The sequence below is a fragment of the Akebia trifoliata genome, chromosome 3 (assembly GCF_017979445.1).
Source record: "Akebia trifoliata isolate Shusen 1 chromosome 3, ASM1797944v1, whole genome shotgun sequence".
NCBI lineage: Eukaryota > Viridiplantae > Streptophyta > Magnoliopsida > Ranunculales > Lardizabalaceae > Akebia > Akebia trifoliata.
Window position 1 is genome coordinate 5,785,096 of NC_141377.1, and position 19,187 is coordinate 5,804,282.

At 35.1% G+C, this 19,187-nt stretch overlaps 1 protein-coding gene across 2 annotated transcripts; it reads right to left on the reverse strand.

Moving 5' to 3' along the window:
* Nucleotides 1-1,165: 1,165 nt before the first annotated feature.
* Nucleotides 1,166-10,799, reverse strand: LOC147405737 (serine/threonine-protein kinase PBL34-like). 2 transcript variants are annotated; one of them, XM_086433565.1, is made up of 6 exons: nt 9,799-10,799; nt 8,186-8,523; nt 7,664-7,799; nt 6,487-6,626; nt 6,283-6,406; nt 1,166-2,019 (listed from the first exon to the last, which is right to left on the reverse strand). In XM_086433565.1, exons 1-6 carry the CDS (start codon nt 10,013-10,015, stop codon nt 1,490-1,492), a joined length of 1,485 nt encoding a protein of 494 aa, XP_086289691.1. In that variant the 5' UTR covers nt 10,016-10,799; the 3' UTR covers nt 1,166-1,489. The 2 variants fall into 2 exon arrangements, with proteins under 2 accessions (XP_086289691.1, XP_086289692.1); XM_086433566.1 differs by having other exon boundaries at nt 6,487-6,623; nt 9,799-10,794.
* Nucleotides 10,800-19,187: the final 8,388 nt, after the last annotated feature.

Genomic DNA, 19,187 nt, shown 5'->3' on the forward strand with positions numbered 1-19,187 from the left:
GTAGAGGTATGAGAGTCAAGTCAACAATTGTTGACTTTCTTTTATTTTTTATTTTTTTATTACTCTTCTAGTAATTAAGCTGGATATTATGATAATAACAATTTCATCTTTAGATTTTTGGTTTTGTTTCCATCATTGTAACCTAAGTTTAGATTCAGAAATTATTTGGTGGGGATCAATTTGGTTAAGAATAATGTTCTAAGTGACCTCAGGCTGGAATCTCATATCGCACTTCTTAATGTGAAAGTATATGAGAATCATTAGTTGTTTTTCATCGAGATACGAGTGAATAAACATCTATGATTCTTATATCTCAATGAAAAACAACTATACGGTTTCATAAACTTTCACATCAAGAAGTGCGATATGAGGTTCCACCTTGAGCTCTTTGATTAATTTTGACAAATTCAGGAAAAAAATTTAATAGCCTACATAAAGATTTCACCCTCACCAAGAGCCCTTGAGCTCACCTTGTGGCATCCAAAAGCATGATATGTTGCTTGAGAGTTGTAGAGAACAAAATTCTAAGAACAACATACTTTGGGAATTATGTGGAAGTTCGATTTAAGTTTTTCGAAGAAACTTATTTAGAGTGCTGTGGTGTTGGATTGCTGATGTGGTAATCCATTTGGCACAAAACAATCCTTTGTAGGAAAATATTTCTCTTTCAAATATAACTCAAAAGATTAGAATGAAAAATAATTGTTATTTTTATTTAAATAGGCAATTTTTTTAAATAATTGGTGATTTAATAGAAAAATATCGTCTAATTTTCCAATAGATTCTCTTTTTATTGAAAATTCAATAAATTTTGTGACTAATTGTTGTGATCTATCAAATTTTTGTGGGTTGAGTCATTCCTGAGTTGAGAGAAACCCTATTGAACTGACTTCACAAATTAAAGAATATCACATTTGTGAGGGATCCAATCAAGTCATCTTTATCAATCACTGGGCCACAAATCAATGTGAATCTCAATGTTTGGATTGATTTACTACAGATTTCTATAAACATGTATCTTAAGATTGTATCAAATCCATCTATCATCATGTCACAATTACAATCGATAGGAAAATTACCCATAAATCCAATCACTCTATAATATAGCTCAAAAAAAAAAAAAAAAAACCTATTTCAAATCAAACTTAATTCTAATAACAAGGGGAAGAGAAAACATAACCCAGTTAAATTATCTATCCCCCCACTGTTCCACATATTTCCAGAGTCGTAACCAACATAAGGTGGCATCAAAATTTACTCCAAACAACCATTCCACCCCCACCCCAAACATTGAGTGATTGGTGTCCACTTCTCACTACTACAAAAGACCAATACATCAACATACTCCTCCAAATATTTATCCAATCTCTGAAAACTTGAATTCCCCCACAAATTAGCATACATTTATGTAAGAGAAAACAATAGAAGAAAGAAAAAAAAGAAAAAAAAAAAGGAAGAAACCGATGAACATGATTACATGAACCCAATGTTAATGCTGTTTACCATTCGGTTTTGGTGACGGGTGTTGATTACGATGATAAGGAGAAGCGTGAGAACCTTTTGAGATCGATGGGCTCCTCATCGATTGCCCGTTTCTTGAAATAAAGCCCGCCTGTGTTCTTAGACCATTTCTGACATTTGGGTTGTTGGGGTTTGGCCCGGTGGACTCTGCTTGCATGGTTTGGAAATAGTAGGAGGAGCTCGCCATGTCCTTGAGATTTGGTAAAGGTTTTAGGACTTCGACAACTTCACTCATGAGAGGTCTAGCTTTCGGATCTCGACTAAGACAGTGGTAGGCTAATTGGGCAGCCTTTTGTGCACCTTTAATGGAGAAGTGACCTTCAAGACGAGGGTCTATCAGACGGTAAAACCGTCGTCTCTCCCCAAGATGTGGTCGTGCCCATTCCACAAGGTTGTGTTCCCCATTTGGTCGGTTTTTGTCCATGGACCTTCGGCCGGTAATCATCTCGAGTAAGACTACTCCAAAGCTGTAGACATCACTCCTTGATGTCAGATGCCCTGAGACATGAATTAGATTTAGACTAAAGTGGTGGGGATCAAAGAGGAGCTTTGGTACGCCTAGTCATGAATTGCATTGCATCTACTTCCATATTATGCTCTAAAAGTAGAGAGATTCTATTGCCACACCAACTTTTGCTAACACCACCCCAATTCATATGTAAATCACCAAACAATTAGTCGTGGTATTTATGGGATAACACTAGATTCTCATATGCATCAATTGGAATTCAACTTGAATCCTATTTGATGAAAACAAGTTAATGAAAATAAAAATTAAAAAAAATTGTATGTGAACCATACAATCCTGCTAAAGTAGTAGGTGAGGCACAAATTCCCTTTTTTAGGCAAAAGCAAAGACATTTGGGATCTCGTAACTGAAAGAATGGGGAGGAGTTGAGCTTTTATAAGGCGAGATATCCCTCCAAAGGAGGACAGATGACTTTGATCATAGGCACTCTTGCTAGCATCTCGAACTACTTTCTATCTCTATTCACATTAACTAGGAGTGTAGAGTTGAGATTGGAAAAGTGAACCCCTAGGGTATGAAAAGCATGAGGAAAGGAATAACCAGTAATTTGAAGGTAAAGACAGCTCATCTCGACCTCCTCCTTAAACAAGATGTTGATACCCTTAAACTAAGATAACTGATTCTGTACTTCTGCTTACGATTGTCTACCAGTTGAATTGGAAAAAAAAATAAAAAATTTAAAAACAGAACAATAGTTCTTTGTAGAGAAACTTGACACATTAAACATCAGTTCCTGGTCCTGGCTGGGCTCGGATAATAAAATACACATAAGAAAAAGCTATTACGTTCAATCTGTTAATTGTTCTTTTTTAATGTGTAAAAATTTCATTAAAAAATAAAACAAAGGTTTAAGGAGGTTGAGATAGCCACCCGCCATAAAAGGAGAGAACAAGAAAAGAAAAGCAAGTACAAAAGAAGCCAGAAAAACTACAAATTCTACATATCACAAAGAGAATCTCATCTGAACACAAAATCCTGAAAAGAGACACACACCCCCCCCCCCCCCCCCCCCCAAAAAAAAAAAAAATAAAAAAAATCCTTGCTCAACTTTGACTAAAGGTCTAGGCCCAAAATCTCCAGAAACACATCTTGGTTCGTACTTTCCTTGCCCTGGAACACTCTCTTTTTTCTCTCTTTCCAAATGCCCAAGCAATGGCCAATGGAAGAATAACCCAAAGGTGTCTTTTTCTAAGAGAAAAGATATTGTAAATCCACCCTTCCAAGAGTAAGAAGAATGTTTGAGGAAGCACCCACTCCAACTGAATACGGGAAAACATCCAAATACCCTAGGAGAAAGGGAAATGAATTAAGATGTGATTAACAGATTCCACACCTCTCATGCATAGAGAGTAGAAATTTGGAGAAATTTCTAAGGCGAATCAAGTTATCCAAGGTGAGAATACTCCCCAAGGAGGCTGACCATACAAAGAATGATACCTTGGATGGGAAAGTGCAGACCAAATAATAGATTCCGAAAAAGAGGCTTCAAACGAAAGAAGTGATGATTTGTAAAAGTAGCAAACGAAAAATCCATTGCCCTTACCCTTAAACCATTTCATCATATCTTGATCGTTCTCCCTGAATTGGAACAAATTCATGAGATCTAAAAGAGATGTTACCTCAATTATCTCCTAGTCCATGAAATTCCTCCTGAAACCCAGATCCCAAGAAAAAGTGTTCTCATTGCGGACCTGGCAATGTTGTACCAAACAATTCTTTTTCTGCAAACAAGCGACAGTGAAGGGTATTGAGTTGACACAGTCAAATTACTGCACCGTTTATCCTCCCAGAACCTAACCTTGTCCCCTAACCCCACTCTAGATTTGACCCCCATATCAAAATGCTCTACTACACCTTAAGAATCCCCTTCCACACACTACAACCATACATACCTATTGCCTCTCCGATGTACTAATTAGACCTCTGCTCCCCGTATTTAGCCTGAACAACCCTCCTCCACAAGCTGCCCCTTTCCTACCCGAACCACCATAATCACTTACCTAAACAAGCCCTATTAGTTAACCTTAAACCTCTAATCCCTAAACCTCCATTTTCCTTAGAATGCAAACAAATAATGCTTTATTTTTCTTTTTATATGCAAGTGGAAGGTGAGGTTTAGATTAGGACTACAACTTGGGCAGGCTAACCCGAATTCAACCCGGGCTCAACCCGATTGATGGGCTAGCCTAGGTTGAGTTATATGGAAAGGGAGTTGAGCCAGGGCTAGGAAATCTCAACTCGAAATGAATTTGGATTGAGCTCAAGTTGAGGCTCCGGGCAACTCGACTCAAGCCGAACCCGATGCTATATATTTACATATAAATATTTTTATTTATTTAAAAAAATATATTAGTCATCTCTTCCTCAATATATTTGTAAAATTAAGAAAAAAAGTTATAATATAAAACTTAATAGATTTGGAGGTTGTGTGCAAATTTATTTTTTTTATATTGTATTTAATTTTTAAGATGTAAAATAAAAATTTTGTGTCGATCAAAATGAAATTAGACTTGCTCAATGAGCCCAACCTGCCCAAAATTACCTAACTTGGGCTAACCCGAGCTCAACCCAATTTTAGGAGTTCAATCTTGGGTTGAGCTTGAGTTAATGAGCTCTAACCCAATGGTTGGGTTGAGTTGAGCTCAAGTCGAGGGTTCTACAAGTTGGGTTGAACCTGAGTTGACCCTCCAACCCGCCCAGGTTGCAGCCGTAGTTTACATCCCAGGTCTACAATATTACCAATCACAGACTTCACCAGTACCGAAATATGTACAGCCAGAACGGGATGACCAGGTAAAGTATAAAATATACTGGAAAATTGTAACACACTATCTTGATATACAAACTGATCTACTTTAGCTGGCTCAAGCTATAGTAGATCCTCATATACAATATTTCAGTGTCTTAATAACTCTCAAAAGTCTAGGCGACATTCAGCGATGAATAGAGTATATGCACCATAAATGGTTCATCACTTGCTTGGCGACTCTAAAAGGATACAATCATATAAAAAGCGGTCAATTTATGCCTTTGTAATGGGAGTAATAGCAGCAGATCACGGTGTGGAGTAGAGATCCCATAAACTTATTATGCATAGTAAGCAAAATTGTTTGTTACTTCCTTTTGCTCATTTATTTATTATTATTCTGAGGATAAGTAATCATTTTGACCACTTTGGCCAATTTAAAGATGTATAGTGTGACTAATCAAATGTTTATGAGTAATATGACAGGTAAGCTAAACAAGTGGACGTAGGCACCATCAAGGGAAAAATGTGTGCACATGGAACATAGAAACACATAAATTACAAAGTAAAAATATATAAATATATTTAAAACACACCTGTAGGGTCCCAAATTGCTACAATTATGGGGGATAAACATCTCATTCATCCCTTTTATGTGGGCCCCCTTTTATTGCCTTATCTCCACACCCCCTTCAACATTTTTGTCTTTCCTCTCCTCCCCCCTCTTCCTCTTTTCCAATAATACCCTCTTAACTACTATTTCTCCTCTTTACCCCTTTAACCTCACTTTTTTTTAATAATAGCCCCCCACCCCTTCCAATTTTATTATTTTTCCTCTTTTAGCCCCAACAGAGGATGCCTGTGCCGTAAGCACAGGTGAACTCTAATATATAAATAAAACAGAAACGGTTCACTTCCAAATGTTCATCACCCCCTACCCACCCACACACATATGTAGGGGTTGGGATTTAATATCCTCATGAATCTCGAGGAACAATTTCAATTTTTTTCCTTTCTCTCTTCACCTTTCCAGCAATACCCTCAACTATTGCCTTCTAAGAATACCCTTCAACTTTATTGCCTTTTCTCTTTTACCCAATTTCTAACAATACCCTCTTCTCCCCCTTTTTCCAATAATACCCCCTCCAACTTCATGGCATTTACTCTCTACCCTTTTCCAACAATACCCCCTATAATTTTATTATATTTCCTCTTTTACCCCTTGACCCCAAAGAGGAGGATCGTGTCATAGGCACTGGCAAACTCTAGTATCTATACAAGAGTGATGGTATAAAAAATGTAAACAAGAGCATTTCAAATCTACAGAATTATTGAAGAATTTTTTCAAGCAAAACTGAACAAAAATATGCAAATAACTAGTAAACCAGCATAATAGAAGATCAGTCTACAGCAGCCCTAGTACAAAGGAGAAAAAACTAAAAGCAAATTGCACCAGAAGGCTAAATTCCAATTTAATGATAATTACCTGTCATCACATACTCTGGAGCAGCATAACCGTAAGTTCCCATCACTCTAGTAGATACATGAGTCATACCTTCCTTGGGAGCATCTTTGGCGAGTCCAAAGTCAGAGAGCTTGGCATTGTAATCCTGAAAAGAATACTTTTAGAAAATTACTATTATTCGGGAAAAAAATGCAATTTCACTACTGTAAAGTTTTAGTCACATACCGCATCTAATAGGATGTTAGATGTTTTAAAATCACGATATATCACTGGCCTTTCTGCTTCCTCGTGAAGAAAAGTAAGGCCCTTTGCAGCACCAAGTAAGATTTTCATTCTGATTGGCCACGGAAGAGGCAGGGACCCTTCTACATGAAAAATGGTTGTTACCAAAGAACAATAAACATCAATAGTGAAGAAATAAAATGTCTATACTGCAAGTATCATTAATGTGATAATCTGCATCCTCTTCCATTTTCTAATTGGTTTTGCTGAACCATTTTTGGAGCTCCAAAGTTAACATCAAGCGCACATGTATTGAAATGGCTTATTTGTAATTTAAAATATTGATTAAAGGGTTTTCCAAATTAGATAATAAAAAAAGGATAATAATAATAATAAAATACTAAGGTATAAAGTGAAACCACCTTCTGGACAGTAATCTTGTAGGCATGTATGGCCTCTCCATTTTCTCTAAAAAAAAAATCCTTACTTTTTTAAAGAATAACCCACACAATTATATCATTAATTGCATACATTTAAAAGTTAACTTAAACTTTATCTATTACTAAAGATGATAAAAAAGATTATTTATCGGAAAAAAAAACAAACAAATTTACAATGCTTTCTCTATTTTCCTTCTTTTAAAAATCATGCTAGATGTGTGGAGTTTCCTATATTTTATCATAATTTAAAAAGCTAAAGTTTCTTTTTTTCCCAAACACTCTTCAAAAGTTCATAACTTCCAAGCTGCGAGTCGGTTTTTGGTAAAACCCGATTCAATAGAAAGCTCTCCCTGAAATATTTTGAAATTTATATTTATTTATTTTAAAATTTCTATATACCCATATTAATTTGCTTTACTATAACAGTCACAGCCAGTGAAATACAAAGGAGTATATAATCGTTTCAAACTGCCAAAAGTATTTATTTTTAAGAACAATTCCATTGAGGGTTTACTCACTAATAATAATAACAATTGTATAGAAACAGAACGAATGCTAGTGTTATGAGAAGAAGCTTTGTAGGCGTCCTTCCTTTCACATTTGACCAAAAGGCTACTGGAGACCATACCTACCTCTAGAGTTCAATGCTTACATATATATAAAGCTCTAAAGTTTAACAATGTGGTCTCCAAGAAACAACAAACCAACTGTAAGAAACGAAAAAATGAGCAGCTACATACTCCTAAACAGGTGGTTCTCCAAGCTTCCTCGGGGCATAAACTCATATACTAGCAACCTTTGATCATCTTCAATGCAGCAACCGATCAATTTAACTAAATTAGGGTGAAGAAGATCACCAAGAAAATTAACTTCAGCCTGCCAAATGGTAAGAAATGAAATATCCATGCAACAATATGAAAAGGGAAAGCAAAACAAGCATAACTAGAAGCCAATATATATATGGCATGTGAAAATGCACATATATAAAAAGTGCTTATTTGTAATTTAGAACATTCATTAAAGGGTTTTTGAAGATTAGATAGTTAAAAAAAGAATACTTTTGTAATTTTGAAAACCAAGGAAACTAGTTAATTTGCAATTTTCTTGAATTTTTTTTACCGAAATTACCCTGATTATCTTAAATTTAAATGTAAAAGTGGGGGCATTTATGGCCACTCAAATTTTGGTGTCAAACCACTTCTAGTCAGCCTTTCTCTCGTTATAATAGTAAAGATATATATAAAGCTAGGAAAATCTCATACCAGCCATTCTTTGTGACCCTGAAGTCCATCATGGTTGAGAGTTTTAACAGCAACAGTAAGCCCTGTGCCAGCTTTGACTGGAGCAGTTCCATTCTCCTCAATCCATCCCTTGAAAACACAACCAAACCCACCCTCACCGAGAAGACTCTCAGGTCTAAAATTCCTCGTTGCTGACTTAAGCTCGTTAAATGTGAATTTTCGAAGATGAGAAGCAACTTTTAGCTCCTCGTCTACTTTGGGAGTGGATGGGTTACTTTCTGCATTACTAGTGGCTGTAGAAGATAGTACTGGAACAACTGGTTGGTCTCTGCTGGTGTCATTCGTTGATTTACTTTCCGCTGGCCAAACACAAAATCAACAAATTAGTTTGTTCGTTATCAAATCAGTATGATATTTTTTTTTTTGAAAAGTAAAATCATTATGATATATTATTCAATGTATGATCCGCTATTCTTGGTTGAGAAACGTTTGCTCTACTAGGACTTCCGATAAATCATAATAAATACTATAACTGCTGGAATTGGGCGTCAATTAGAATGCTAAGATTTTGACAAAAAAGCCCTGATCTTTTTCAAAAGAATCTCAGTGGAAAATGAGCAAATTATTACAAATATTAAAGATCCCTATAACGTCAAACTAGAATTCCCAACAGTGAGATATTATTCAAAAGTTCTATCTTTCTATGAAAATTGAAAGTATATAATAGTACAGGGAAAAAAGATAAATTGGTTACCATCAACCTATCATGCCAAACAAATAGATGATAATGTATAATTAAAGAAAAAAATATATCCATCAAACATGAACAAATAAAAAAAGATAACAACTTTGGACGCCCATTCTGGAAAATAAGCTAAAGAAATCTGACAATCCAAAGTAAATGAAGCCAGACCCAATAGCAAGAATTCGATCGATAACTTAGTCAAATAGAGCAATTTTCTCAACATCCATCAAACATGCACAAATAGCGAAGATCACAATTTTGGACGCACATTCTGCAAAACAAACTAACAAAATCTGACAATCTAAAGTAAATGAAGCCAGATCCAATTGCAAAATGGCCAGAATTCGTAAGATAGCTTAGTCAAATAGAGAATTTTTCTCAAAATCAATCAAACATGCACAAATAGCAAAAGATCAAAACTTGGGATGCCCATACTACGAAACAAGCTAACAAAATCTGAATATCCAAAATAAATGAAGCCAGACCCAATAAGCAAAATATCCAGAATTCGATAGATAACTAAGGCCAATAGAAAAAATTTCTCAACATCCATCCAACATGCACAAATGGCAAAAGATCACAACTTTGGATGCCCATTCCGCGAAACAAGCTAACAAAATCTGAGTATACAATCAAAATGAAGCCAGACCCAAATGCAAAATAGCCAGAATTTGACAAATAACTTAGTCAAGCAGAGAAATTTTCTCAACATCTCCCTCAAACACCCATAAATAGCAAAAGACCACAACTTTTGATGCCCATCCCGTGAAACAAGCTAACAAAATCTGAGCATACAAACTAAATGACACCAGACCGAATATGCAAAATAGTAAATTTGAACAGATAACTTAATCAAATTGAGAAATTTTCTCAAGATATAAAGGATTACCATAATGCGTACTGGTGCTACTTAGAGAACTATTGACTTTGGATCTTGAAGAGATGCATCCACCAATAAATCTGAACTTAAGCCAACACCCAATCTTCTCCTTCTTCTCCTCCTCATCCTCTCCTTCTGCTCCATCTTTTCTCTTCTTCTTCTTCCTACCCTTTGATTTCCCCATGTCCCATGTCTCCACCTGTAAAGGTCCAGGACCTAATCCCATCTTCCAAAACCCTCAAAACTCTAAAACTAAACGAACCCTCTTTTTTTATCTGGTTTACAATCCCAATTCTTACATACCTAGAAAATACACGATACCAGCTTTAAAACCCAGAAATCTACCCTAACAAACTCAAAATCAAGATCACATAAACCCCACAAATCTCCAAAACAAAAAAAGAACCCTCTTTTTTTTGTCTGGTTTACAAACCGAATTCTTATATACCTAGCAAATACAGGATACCAGCTTAAAGACCCAGAAATCTTCCCTAAAAAACCTTCCTTTTGCAAGAAAACCTCATATAAGCAGCCTTGAAACCCCAAATACTATATAATAACAAAGATCACAAAATCCAAAACCACCCAAAACAAAAACATGCCTTTCAGAACAATCTCTTCAAATAACCCCAAATTCCCATAAAATACCTCAAACCCAGTACAACAAATCAGTCAGAGAAACCCTTATATCCCTAAAACCCACCAAAAAGAAAGCCAGAAAAATTTCCTTGCTTATAAACCAGAAGATTGAGCAGAGAAATCCCTTCTGTGAGTTCTTAGAAACCCTAGAAATCAACTTACAAAGTTGCCCAGCTCAGATTTTTTTTTTAAAAAAAAGATGAAAAATTTAATCTGAATTATCAGTTTGTTTTTTTTTTTATCCAGAAGACTGAAGACTATATAAAAAGCACACCAAAGCTGCCCGGAGAAAACGGGCAGATGGTATTACCTGCCCAAAAACCCATAAAGTGGGCTGCCCGTACTTGTAATTTTCAGAGACATTGAAAGAAGTTATTCACAGAAATTTGAAGATAGATGAGAAGAAAAGCAAGGAAAGTAAAGAAAAGAAAGCAGTTAAAAATGAAAAAATAAAGTTCTTTTACAGGGAACACCCCTAATCTAAATACTATTTACATATTCTCCCTTAAATTAAAAGGTTGAAATAGGTACCATTTATCTTTGGGTGACTCATCTCAGACGTGGGTCTCCATGTTCTTGTGAATATTTTATTTTAGATATATATCTATGTTTTCAAACTGATGAAATGCTTCTTCTGATCACGGTCTTCTCTCATGGACTTTTGGAAAAGGCATAAATGCTCTCTTCCTTCAATCTCATCTTAGCCACTTTTTTTTAGTCTAAAATTCAATTATTACACAAATGCCATTATCTTTGATCTTTAATCAAATTTTTTTTACTCTTTTCTTCTTGAATCGATCATCTACAATCCATTGTTTTGAACCTTGTCTTAGTGAGGACACTATTTTTTTACACAAAATTTTGTCGTTTTTTACTTTTTAGAAAAGTCTACCTCTTATTTATTTTTATTTTTTTAACGATGAGGTGTTCAAATTGTAGGCCTGAGTAAGGGAGAGACAACTGGCTTCTTAGAGCACTATCTCTCTTTCAAATCTCTCGAGTACATGCAATACCCCACAAACCACACATATCATGTAAGTGGAAATAAATCCTTGTGGGTTAGTCGAAGTTCTAGTAGGTAGCCACTCCCTTCTCAGGGAATCGTACGTGAGACTAGAGCATCTCCGTCCCGAGTTTTCGTCATTGGTCACTATCTATGCATGTATTTTCCGCCCAGACTCTCAAATCTTTTGCTTCTCGGGTGGTGACGAACATTAGCTGATTAGTTCAGGAGCAAAACACAACTTTTTTTTAATCGAAGTTGAAGGAGATTCAAGAGAGGAGGCAAAGAGATTACGTTATAGGCACTACGAAAATGAAAGAGTAGCGTAAGCGATGATCAGAAATATCAATCAGTCAGCAAGCACTTGCTTTGATTTAGTCAATAAGGGGGTTTGAACTCAAGAACTCTCCTTTTTTGGAAGGAGACGCTGGCTACTTGCCCAACACTCATTGATTTGATAAAGCCTATTTTGCTCTTGAGACTTGAAGATTTGAGTAGATATAATCTTAAGGAGGAAGATGTGGGTAAATTTTTTTTTACTCAAATAGTTGAAGATGACTAATTTTGGGAAGAAAAATCGAAGGGTATTGGTAAAAAGTTGAAGATGGGGGTTTTATGACATTTTTTATTAGTCAATAAGGAAAAACTAAGGTCAAGGGAATCATGTGATCATTTTGCAAACATAGGGATGTATCTTAAATATTCAACAAATTATGGGGACCTATGTTTGAATCACCATTTATTTTTTAATGTCAAGATTACCCGTCTACAAATTACAAAAAGACAATTACGATGGACACAAAATACTTATCTTATAAGGTAAAATACTCTGTATTTTTAATCAAATGATCAAACTTACCTAATGTGGAAAGAGGAGTGGGTTAGAGGTGAATAATGGTAATCGGAGCCGGGGACGGGTTTAGCTAGAACCGGCCCAAACCCAACCCAGTGTCATCCGTACACCCAAGTCCAGTCCAAACTTGATTCAGTCAACCCAACTTAATTTGATTTTAAGGTGACTCAACTATGAAACTCCAAGAAACCAACGTGTCAAGTAAACTCAGATGAGTCAATTTGGAAAATGCAACAAAGTCAGGTAAGACATATCACAGGATACCAGCAGTGTAAATGCAACCTCCAACAATTGGAATTTCATACGTATTTATATAGTTGTAAATGATATTTACCTCCAACATAAGTTTCATCCTTTTACCTCTATTTTTTAAAATTCTCCAAAATTTGTAAGTATTTTCATCGTTACCTTGACATCTATCATTTACATTCTAGAAAAAAAGGTCCCTTACCTAGCGCTCGAAACACACACTTAGAGACAATCCAACCTTACTTTTGAAGTCCTTAGTGTCAACCTCTCCACAGAGTGATAAATGAGTTTGGCTGCCACTCATTCTGAATGAGAGCACTTGCTTTTCCATTGCTTTTCACCTGAGCCTTCACCATAGTCAAGGGGTCCAAATAACGTTAGTGCCAATGGTGAGACTGGTATCATTTTTTGAGAAGCTATGTGCCAACTCCACACCAACAGCTGTGTTCATCAGCGTGTGATGATAGGAAGCACTAACGGTGTCACCTTTGTCACTCCTGAATCATCAACAAACAAGGAAACAAGTTCAAGCAATTCAGATATGAGAATGATTTTCCAAGCAATGAAAAAAAATAGATATTTTTCTGAAAGAAAAAACTTACAAAGTGAAAGATCCAACGAGGTTGCCATAAGCATAGCTCACCCCAGCGTCGAATTTGGCCAATTGCGGTGTTAAAACAGAAGTCGGACCCAAACGCGATGATATCTGTTCCTAGAGCAGTTGAGACATTGACAATCGGTTTACCTGAGAACTGGACAGTTCCCCTAATACCTACATCATCTGTCCCTAGAGTAGTTAAGAAGTTAACAATCGATTTAGACAGTTGCCCTAATCATACTCCAATCCCACCTGTTATCACAACCACCAAAGTTTCAAAATGAAATCATTAGGCAACTTAAAATAACCAAGTTATGGTATCAACACTCACATACTTCAACAAATTAGCAAGTTGGAACTTTAATCCTGATGGGATATATACTACGGTGGGACGGTATTTGTAACATTGAAGTAAATTAGTTTGTTGTTTGTTTTTTTCCTGTTTTCTTTCTTTCCAGGATGGGTCACCTCGACCTTCCCCTTCGTTGTATTTCTTTCCTTTATCAATAAAAAAAAAAATGCTTCAATAAGAAACTTATAGTTTTAAAGCATATCAATGGCTGACATGAGTTATACTAATGGACAAATTAGAGATACGGGTGGCAATGGGTCGAGTTGTGTCGTATTTGTGTCATGTTGAGGTAAGGGTGTTTTCAAATTTTACCCAATTGAAACCCGAGCCATCCAATAATCGTGTCAAAAATTTGAACCCAATATAACTAAACGTGTTAAAATGGGATAAGCGGTTGGCACCCCTAACCTAGACACGATCCGTTTAACAATCATGTTAGATGGTTCAACACTATTATGACCCAAAACCCAATTCGGCTTTAACCCAAAACCACTAATTTCATGTCGTGTTAAGATTGCCACGCTAATAGTAGGTTGTTGCAGACTCAATAAGCAAGCCAAGGTTCCCATGGAATTTTTTTTTTTTTTTGTAAGTATAATATATTGAAGAAAGAGGGAGAACAAAGTACAAGGAGGCCGAGGGAGCCTCTTAAAAAGCAACAAAACAAAGGAAAGCTAAAACATCAATGATTGTATAAAGAGTTCCATCTAAAAACAAAGTCATCAAAAGTAATCCCCGCGAACTCTATGTTCTGTTTTGACCAAAGGTACAACAAGCCTAGGATCTCCAAGAAACCGCCATGAGAGTTTCTCATCTTACTATTGAACACCCTATTACTTCTCTCGTTCCACACCCCCCAAGCAATAGCTGAGGGAAGTATAGTCCAAAGGAATCTTTTTTCTAGAAGAGAAAGCATTACTGGTTCCCATGAAAATCAATAAAGTAAGAATTTAGAATGACAATAAAGGGGAAACAATTACTAATCACACTAGCTTCAAAATTAGGATAGGGGAAGCTGAAAATTGGCCTAAGCCTGAGTACAGGTTCCTGGACTGGAACAGTGGTAGAAAGCTGGCAAACTTCATGCATAATTATCAGCCAATGATCAAAGCAACACATAAATTTAAATTATCAATTAGAATTCAAGGGGCTCTTGCATAATATGTGGAATAACTGATGATAACAGCTCCAATCTATAAGAATTGAACTTCTACCAAGAAATGACGAGGTCAGGAAATATATAATCATTAAGAAAGTAACTCGTGCAAGAATGACACCTAAACCTCTAAAATTGCAACCATCAACCCAATCTAAAAAATGAAAGAATCACATTGCACATTGAAGAAATGAAATACATAGATCAAACATTTCTTCAAAACTAATAAAAGATCAAAAACCCTAGTTATTCAACCATCATAACTAAGATTCGAACCCAAAAATAAAATTAGAAACCAAGAAAAAAAAAATTTCTCGAAACATCTTCATTCGCACTGTGTTTTTGGATCGGTTCTTCATTCGCATGTTTTATAGTAAGGCAGAACGACAATCCGTTTTGGTAACCTTTGTAGAGAAGATCTACAAGAGTAAAACGGATAAATTGGGAAAAAAAAATCAAAAAATTAGGAAAAATTTACAGAAAACTAAGATAAAATGCGAAGAACTGAAGATCACCTCTGGTTTTCTTTCCGAAATCGTAGAGACCTAGAACGTTCACCATTATTTTTTATTGAAAATTGAGAATCGAAGAAGACGAGAGAGAGAGAGAGAGAGAGAGACAGTAGCGTCTGGAAATGAAGAACTTCGTAGCTTCTTTCAGTTTTCTTCTGTTGTAGAATATGGGCCGTTGGATCTAAGAGAATAAAATATTCTCATCTCAGCCGTCGATTAGGGGTAAGAAATGCGGGAAAAAAAAAGTAGAAAACCGGTCTAAGTGAACCAAGTTGATTCTTCCGGTTCATTATCACCCGGTCCATTTCTAAAACAGTAATACAACCATCATAGTCAAAGAGAAATGTTATTGGCACACCAATTTTTACTTGCGACATACCAATCCCTTTTAAATTATTCTTGAGAGATTTTCCGGGTGGACCTATCTGTTGAAATTTTATTACAAATACTCCCTTACTTTATTGTTATCGGAGCAAACCTTGATTTATTAATCAAGCTAAAATGACTAACTTAGTAAGATTTAAAATCTTACTAAGAAACATTGGTCCTACATGGATTATCAAATTGGCAATCCAACACCACAATCATCTCGATTTTAGGGAAAAACTCATATCCCAAAGAACAAAATTTTAAAAAGAATCATTTTTGAGGTTTATCGAAGGTATTGAAATTAAATGACTACTGAACTTCCAAATTTAAAACTAAAATTTAACTCTGAAAATTAACCTTGTTTTCGATTTTTTTTTCCAGAGTTCTTAGAATTTTGTCCTTTATAACCCTGTGTCATCAAATCATGCTCTTGGATGCAAAAAATTGATGTGATTAGGATTCAGTATGGTACAATGTATGTTATGTAACAAATTAATCCATCAATTTGAATTTTATGACGTGGATCACTACAACAAGATTTGCTCCAACAGAATTTTTGTAATAAAAATGCAACAGTTAGGTCTGCCAAGTAAATCTCTCAATCTCTCATTATTCTTTTGTCTATCTAGCATATAAATTAGTGTGTTATTATAAGTAAAAGTTGGTGTGTTAACCTGACTCACATGTAAAGAAACTTTACCTCATCGATTGTAAATGAGGGATATTTTGTGTCCATGGACAAATAAATAGTGTTTGTTGATTTAAAATCAATCTTTAAGATTGTCAATTGGGCTTGTTAATTTGACTCACCTGTAAAAAACTGAGAGGTAGGGCATTGATCATGAGCTTGCAAAGGTCTGGTTAAAGTTGAAACTTTTAAATTAAGGACGTGTTTGATTGTAGGGAAAATATTTTTTAACAAATCATTTGTTATTGTTTGATCACATCATGAAAATTTTAATGGAAAATAATTTAGATTTGAAAGTTCTATAATCGTCCATTTTCAAAACATGTGATCAAGCTCAAAATAAATTAGTTTTGGAAAAAAAAAAAAATAGTCTTACTAAATGTTCCATAATTTTAAATGGAGTACAAAATTCGCAATTCAATACCACATCCTTTTAGATTTCAAGACAAATTCATATACAAAAAAAATTCAAATATATATTTAATTTAATCTTGAAAATAGATGGTTGCTAAGCTCTAACCATACTCTCAAATGGTTGTTGAGCTCTAACCATACTCCCAAATTTTAATGGTGAAAAATAACTCTTATTTCTTTCTTCATTTAAAGTTCATAGAATTTTTTCTACTACGTTCCCATATCATCGAATCATGTTTTTGGATGCTGCAAGGTGAGCTCAATGACCATACCATATCAACAACCTACAACGATCGATAAAAAAAAAAATCTACGACAAGTAAACGTGTAAAATTAGAATTGTTACAAGAAACATTTTCCTTAGTAAGATTTTAAGCAATCCAACACCATAGTCCTCTAAATTTCATTGAAAAACACAGATTAAAAATTCAATAAAAAATAATTTCTTTTGGACTTTATCCAAGGTTTTAAAAATGGTCGGCTATCAAACTTCCACTTAACTCTAAAACAATTTAAAATTAAAACTCAATGGTGAAAAATAACTTTATTTTGAACTTTTTTTCAAAGATCATAGAATTTTGTCTTGTACACCCCTGAAGCATTTGATCATGTTTTTTTATGTCACAAGGTGAATCCAAGGACCCTTAGTAAGGGTGAAAATCCTACTAACTTAGTAAGGCTAGTCGGACTCAATTATTACAAGAGAGACATTTTCCTTATCAATGTAATAAAGATTTTAAGCCTTACTAAGAGTTGTTTTGCTCAAATGGATTATCACATTAGCAATCCAACACTAGAGCCCTCTAAATTTCATCCAAAAAGCTAAGATAAAAAAAAATTAAAATTGGACTTTGATCCAAAGTTTTGAAAATGGATGGTAAGGCTAGTCGAACTCTTTTCCTTTCTATGATAGTAAAGCTAGTCGGACTCTTTTCCTTAACCTAACACTTTCCTGATTAACATAGTGAGGAAAAATGCCTTACGAAACCTCATTCACCGTCAAGAAGACCTTGAGATGCATAAATCTCCAGATTTTGTGTACAAATCTCAAGATCTTCTTGGCAGTGGATGAGTCATACTACAGCCTATTTCCCTTAATATGAGAGTAAGGCTAGTCGGACGCTTTCTTTAATAGTCTGACCTAGTCCAATCAGATTTCGGTATAAATATGTTAGGGGTATACGTGGCACATTTTTGTTTGAATTCAAACACCTTGGACTGTGTGAATGGCTTGATTAGGAGCCCAACGTGTTTTAAATACTAACAAAAACATGCCACATAGACACCTATCCTATTTAATAGGAATGAGACACTTTATTGGATCCTAAATCTTTAAAATATTGAGGATCGAATTAGACAAGAAGTTAAAGTAGATGAAATATTGTGATTTTAGTTATAATTGAATGAAAGAACAGAATTCATTCACCTAAACCCATTTTTTTTAAGATAAAACTTCAATAGTGATTATGGATGTGTGCCTCTTTTACTTTTTTGATATAATCTTTTTTTGGGTGAAATATGTTAAAAACTCATTTTGACTTCAAATAACACAAGTAATGGTGCAAACTCCTTTATATATCTTAAGTTTCCACCTTGTATTCATAAAATGATTGCTTTAGCTCATATTCAATCGTTTATTTGAAGTGAAACCCTTTCCTTACTCACATAGTAAGACTTTGAGCCTTACTAAGGGTCATTTTGGTCAAATGGATTATCACATTAGAAATCCAATACCACAGCTCTCTAAGTTTCATCAAAAAACTCATATCCGAAAAAGAAAAATTCTAAAAACAATTTCTTTTGAACTAGATCCAAGGTTTTGAAAATAAACGACTACTGCACTTCCACATAACTCCCAAACTTAAAGATGGAATTCAATGTTGAAAAATAACATCTTCTTTTTTCCCCCCAAAATTCATAGATTCCATCCTCTACAACCCTAAAGCATTGGATCGTGTTTTTGGTTGCCAGGAAAAGTATACACGAGCCTACTACTTATCAAAGCTATTTTATTGCAAAAGATTGAATATATGAACCTTAAAGTCTAATGTGAAATCAAGAAGAATTATTGACTTGAGCATTTTTTTTATTTAGATGCAACTTTGGCCAGAGAAAAATGGTTTCGTTCTCAACTAATCAATATAGTTGATGGACCATGCAATTAGTTCTTTGAATGCTTGGGCCTTCGTCAAGACGTCATAAGGCGTCTTTGCTTCAAGCACAAATACATTAATCATATGGTCACGATTAGATCAGACCATTTATTCAGTTGTTACAAATGTCCAATTGGGTTGATATTATTCAAGGTGGGAGACTGAAATCAAACTTGTCCGCCAATTTTGGAAGTTGTGAATTTTTCACAATTTGCAATTAAGGTTGCAACTTAGGCAGGTTGGAGGGTAAATCCAGGCTCAACCCAAGTTGTAGAACCCTCAACCCGAGCTCAACTCTACCCGTGATTGAGCTTCTAAAATTAGGTTGAGCTCGGGTTAATCCAAGTTCAGTAACTTTCGACGGGCTAAGCTCTTCATCTTCAAGAATTTGTACTATTATACATAAACATAT

Coding starts and splice junctions, on each gene's coding strand:
- LOC147405737 (XM_086433565.1), bottom strand. CDS start 10,015: ATGGGATTAGGTCCTGGACCTTTACAGGTGGAGACATGGGACATGGGG. Junction 6,627..7,663: donor GGAGAACCACCTGTTTAGGA/GTATGTAGCTGC, acceptor TTTTTCATGTAG/AAGGGTCCCTGCCTCTTCCG. Junction 6,407..6,486: donor CTAACATCCTATTAGATGCG/GTATGTGACTAA, acceptor TATTCTTTTCAG/GATTACAATGCCAAGCTCTC.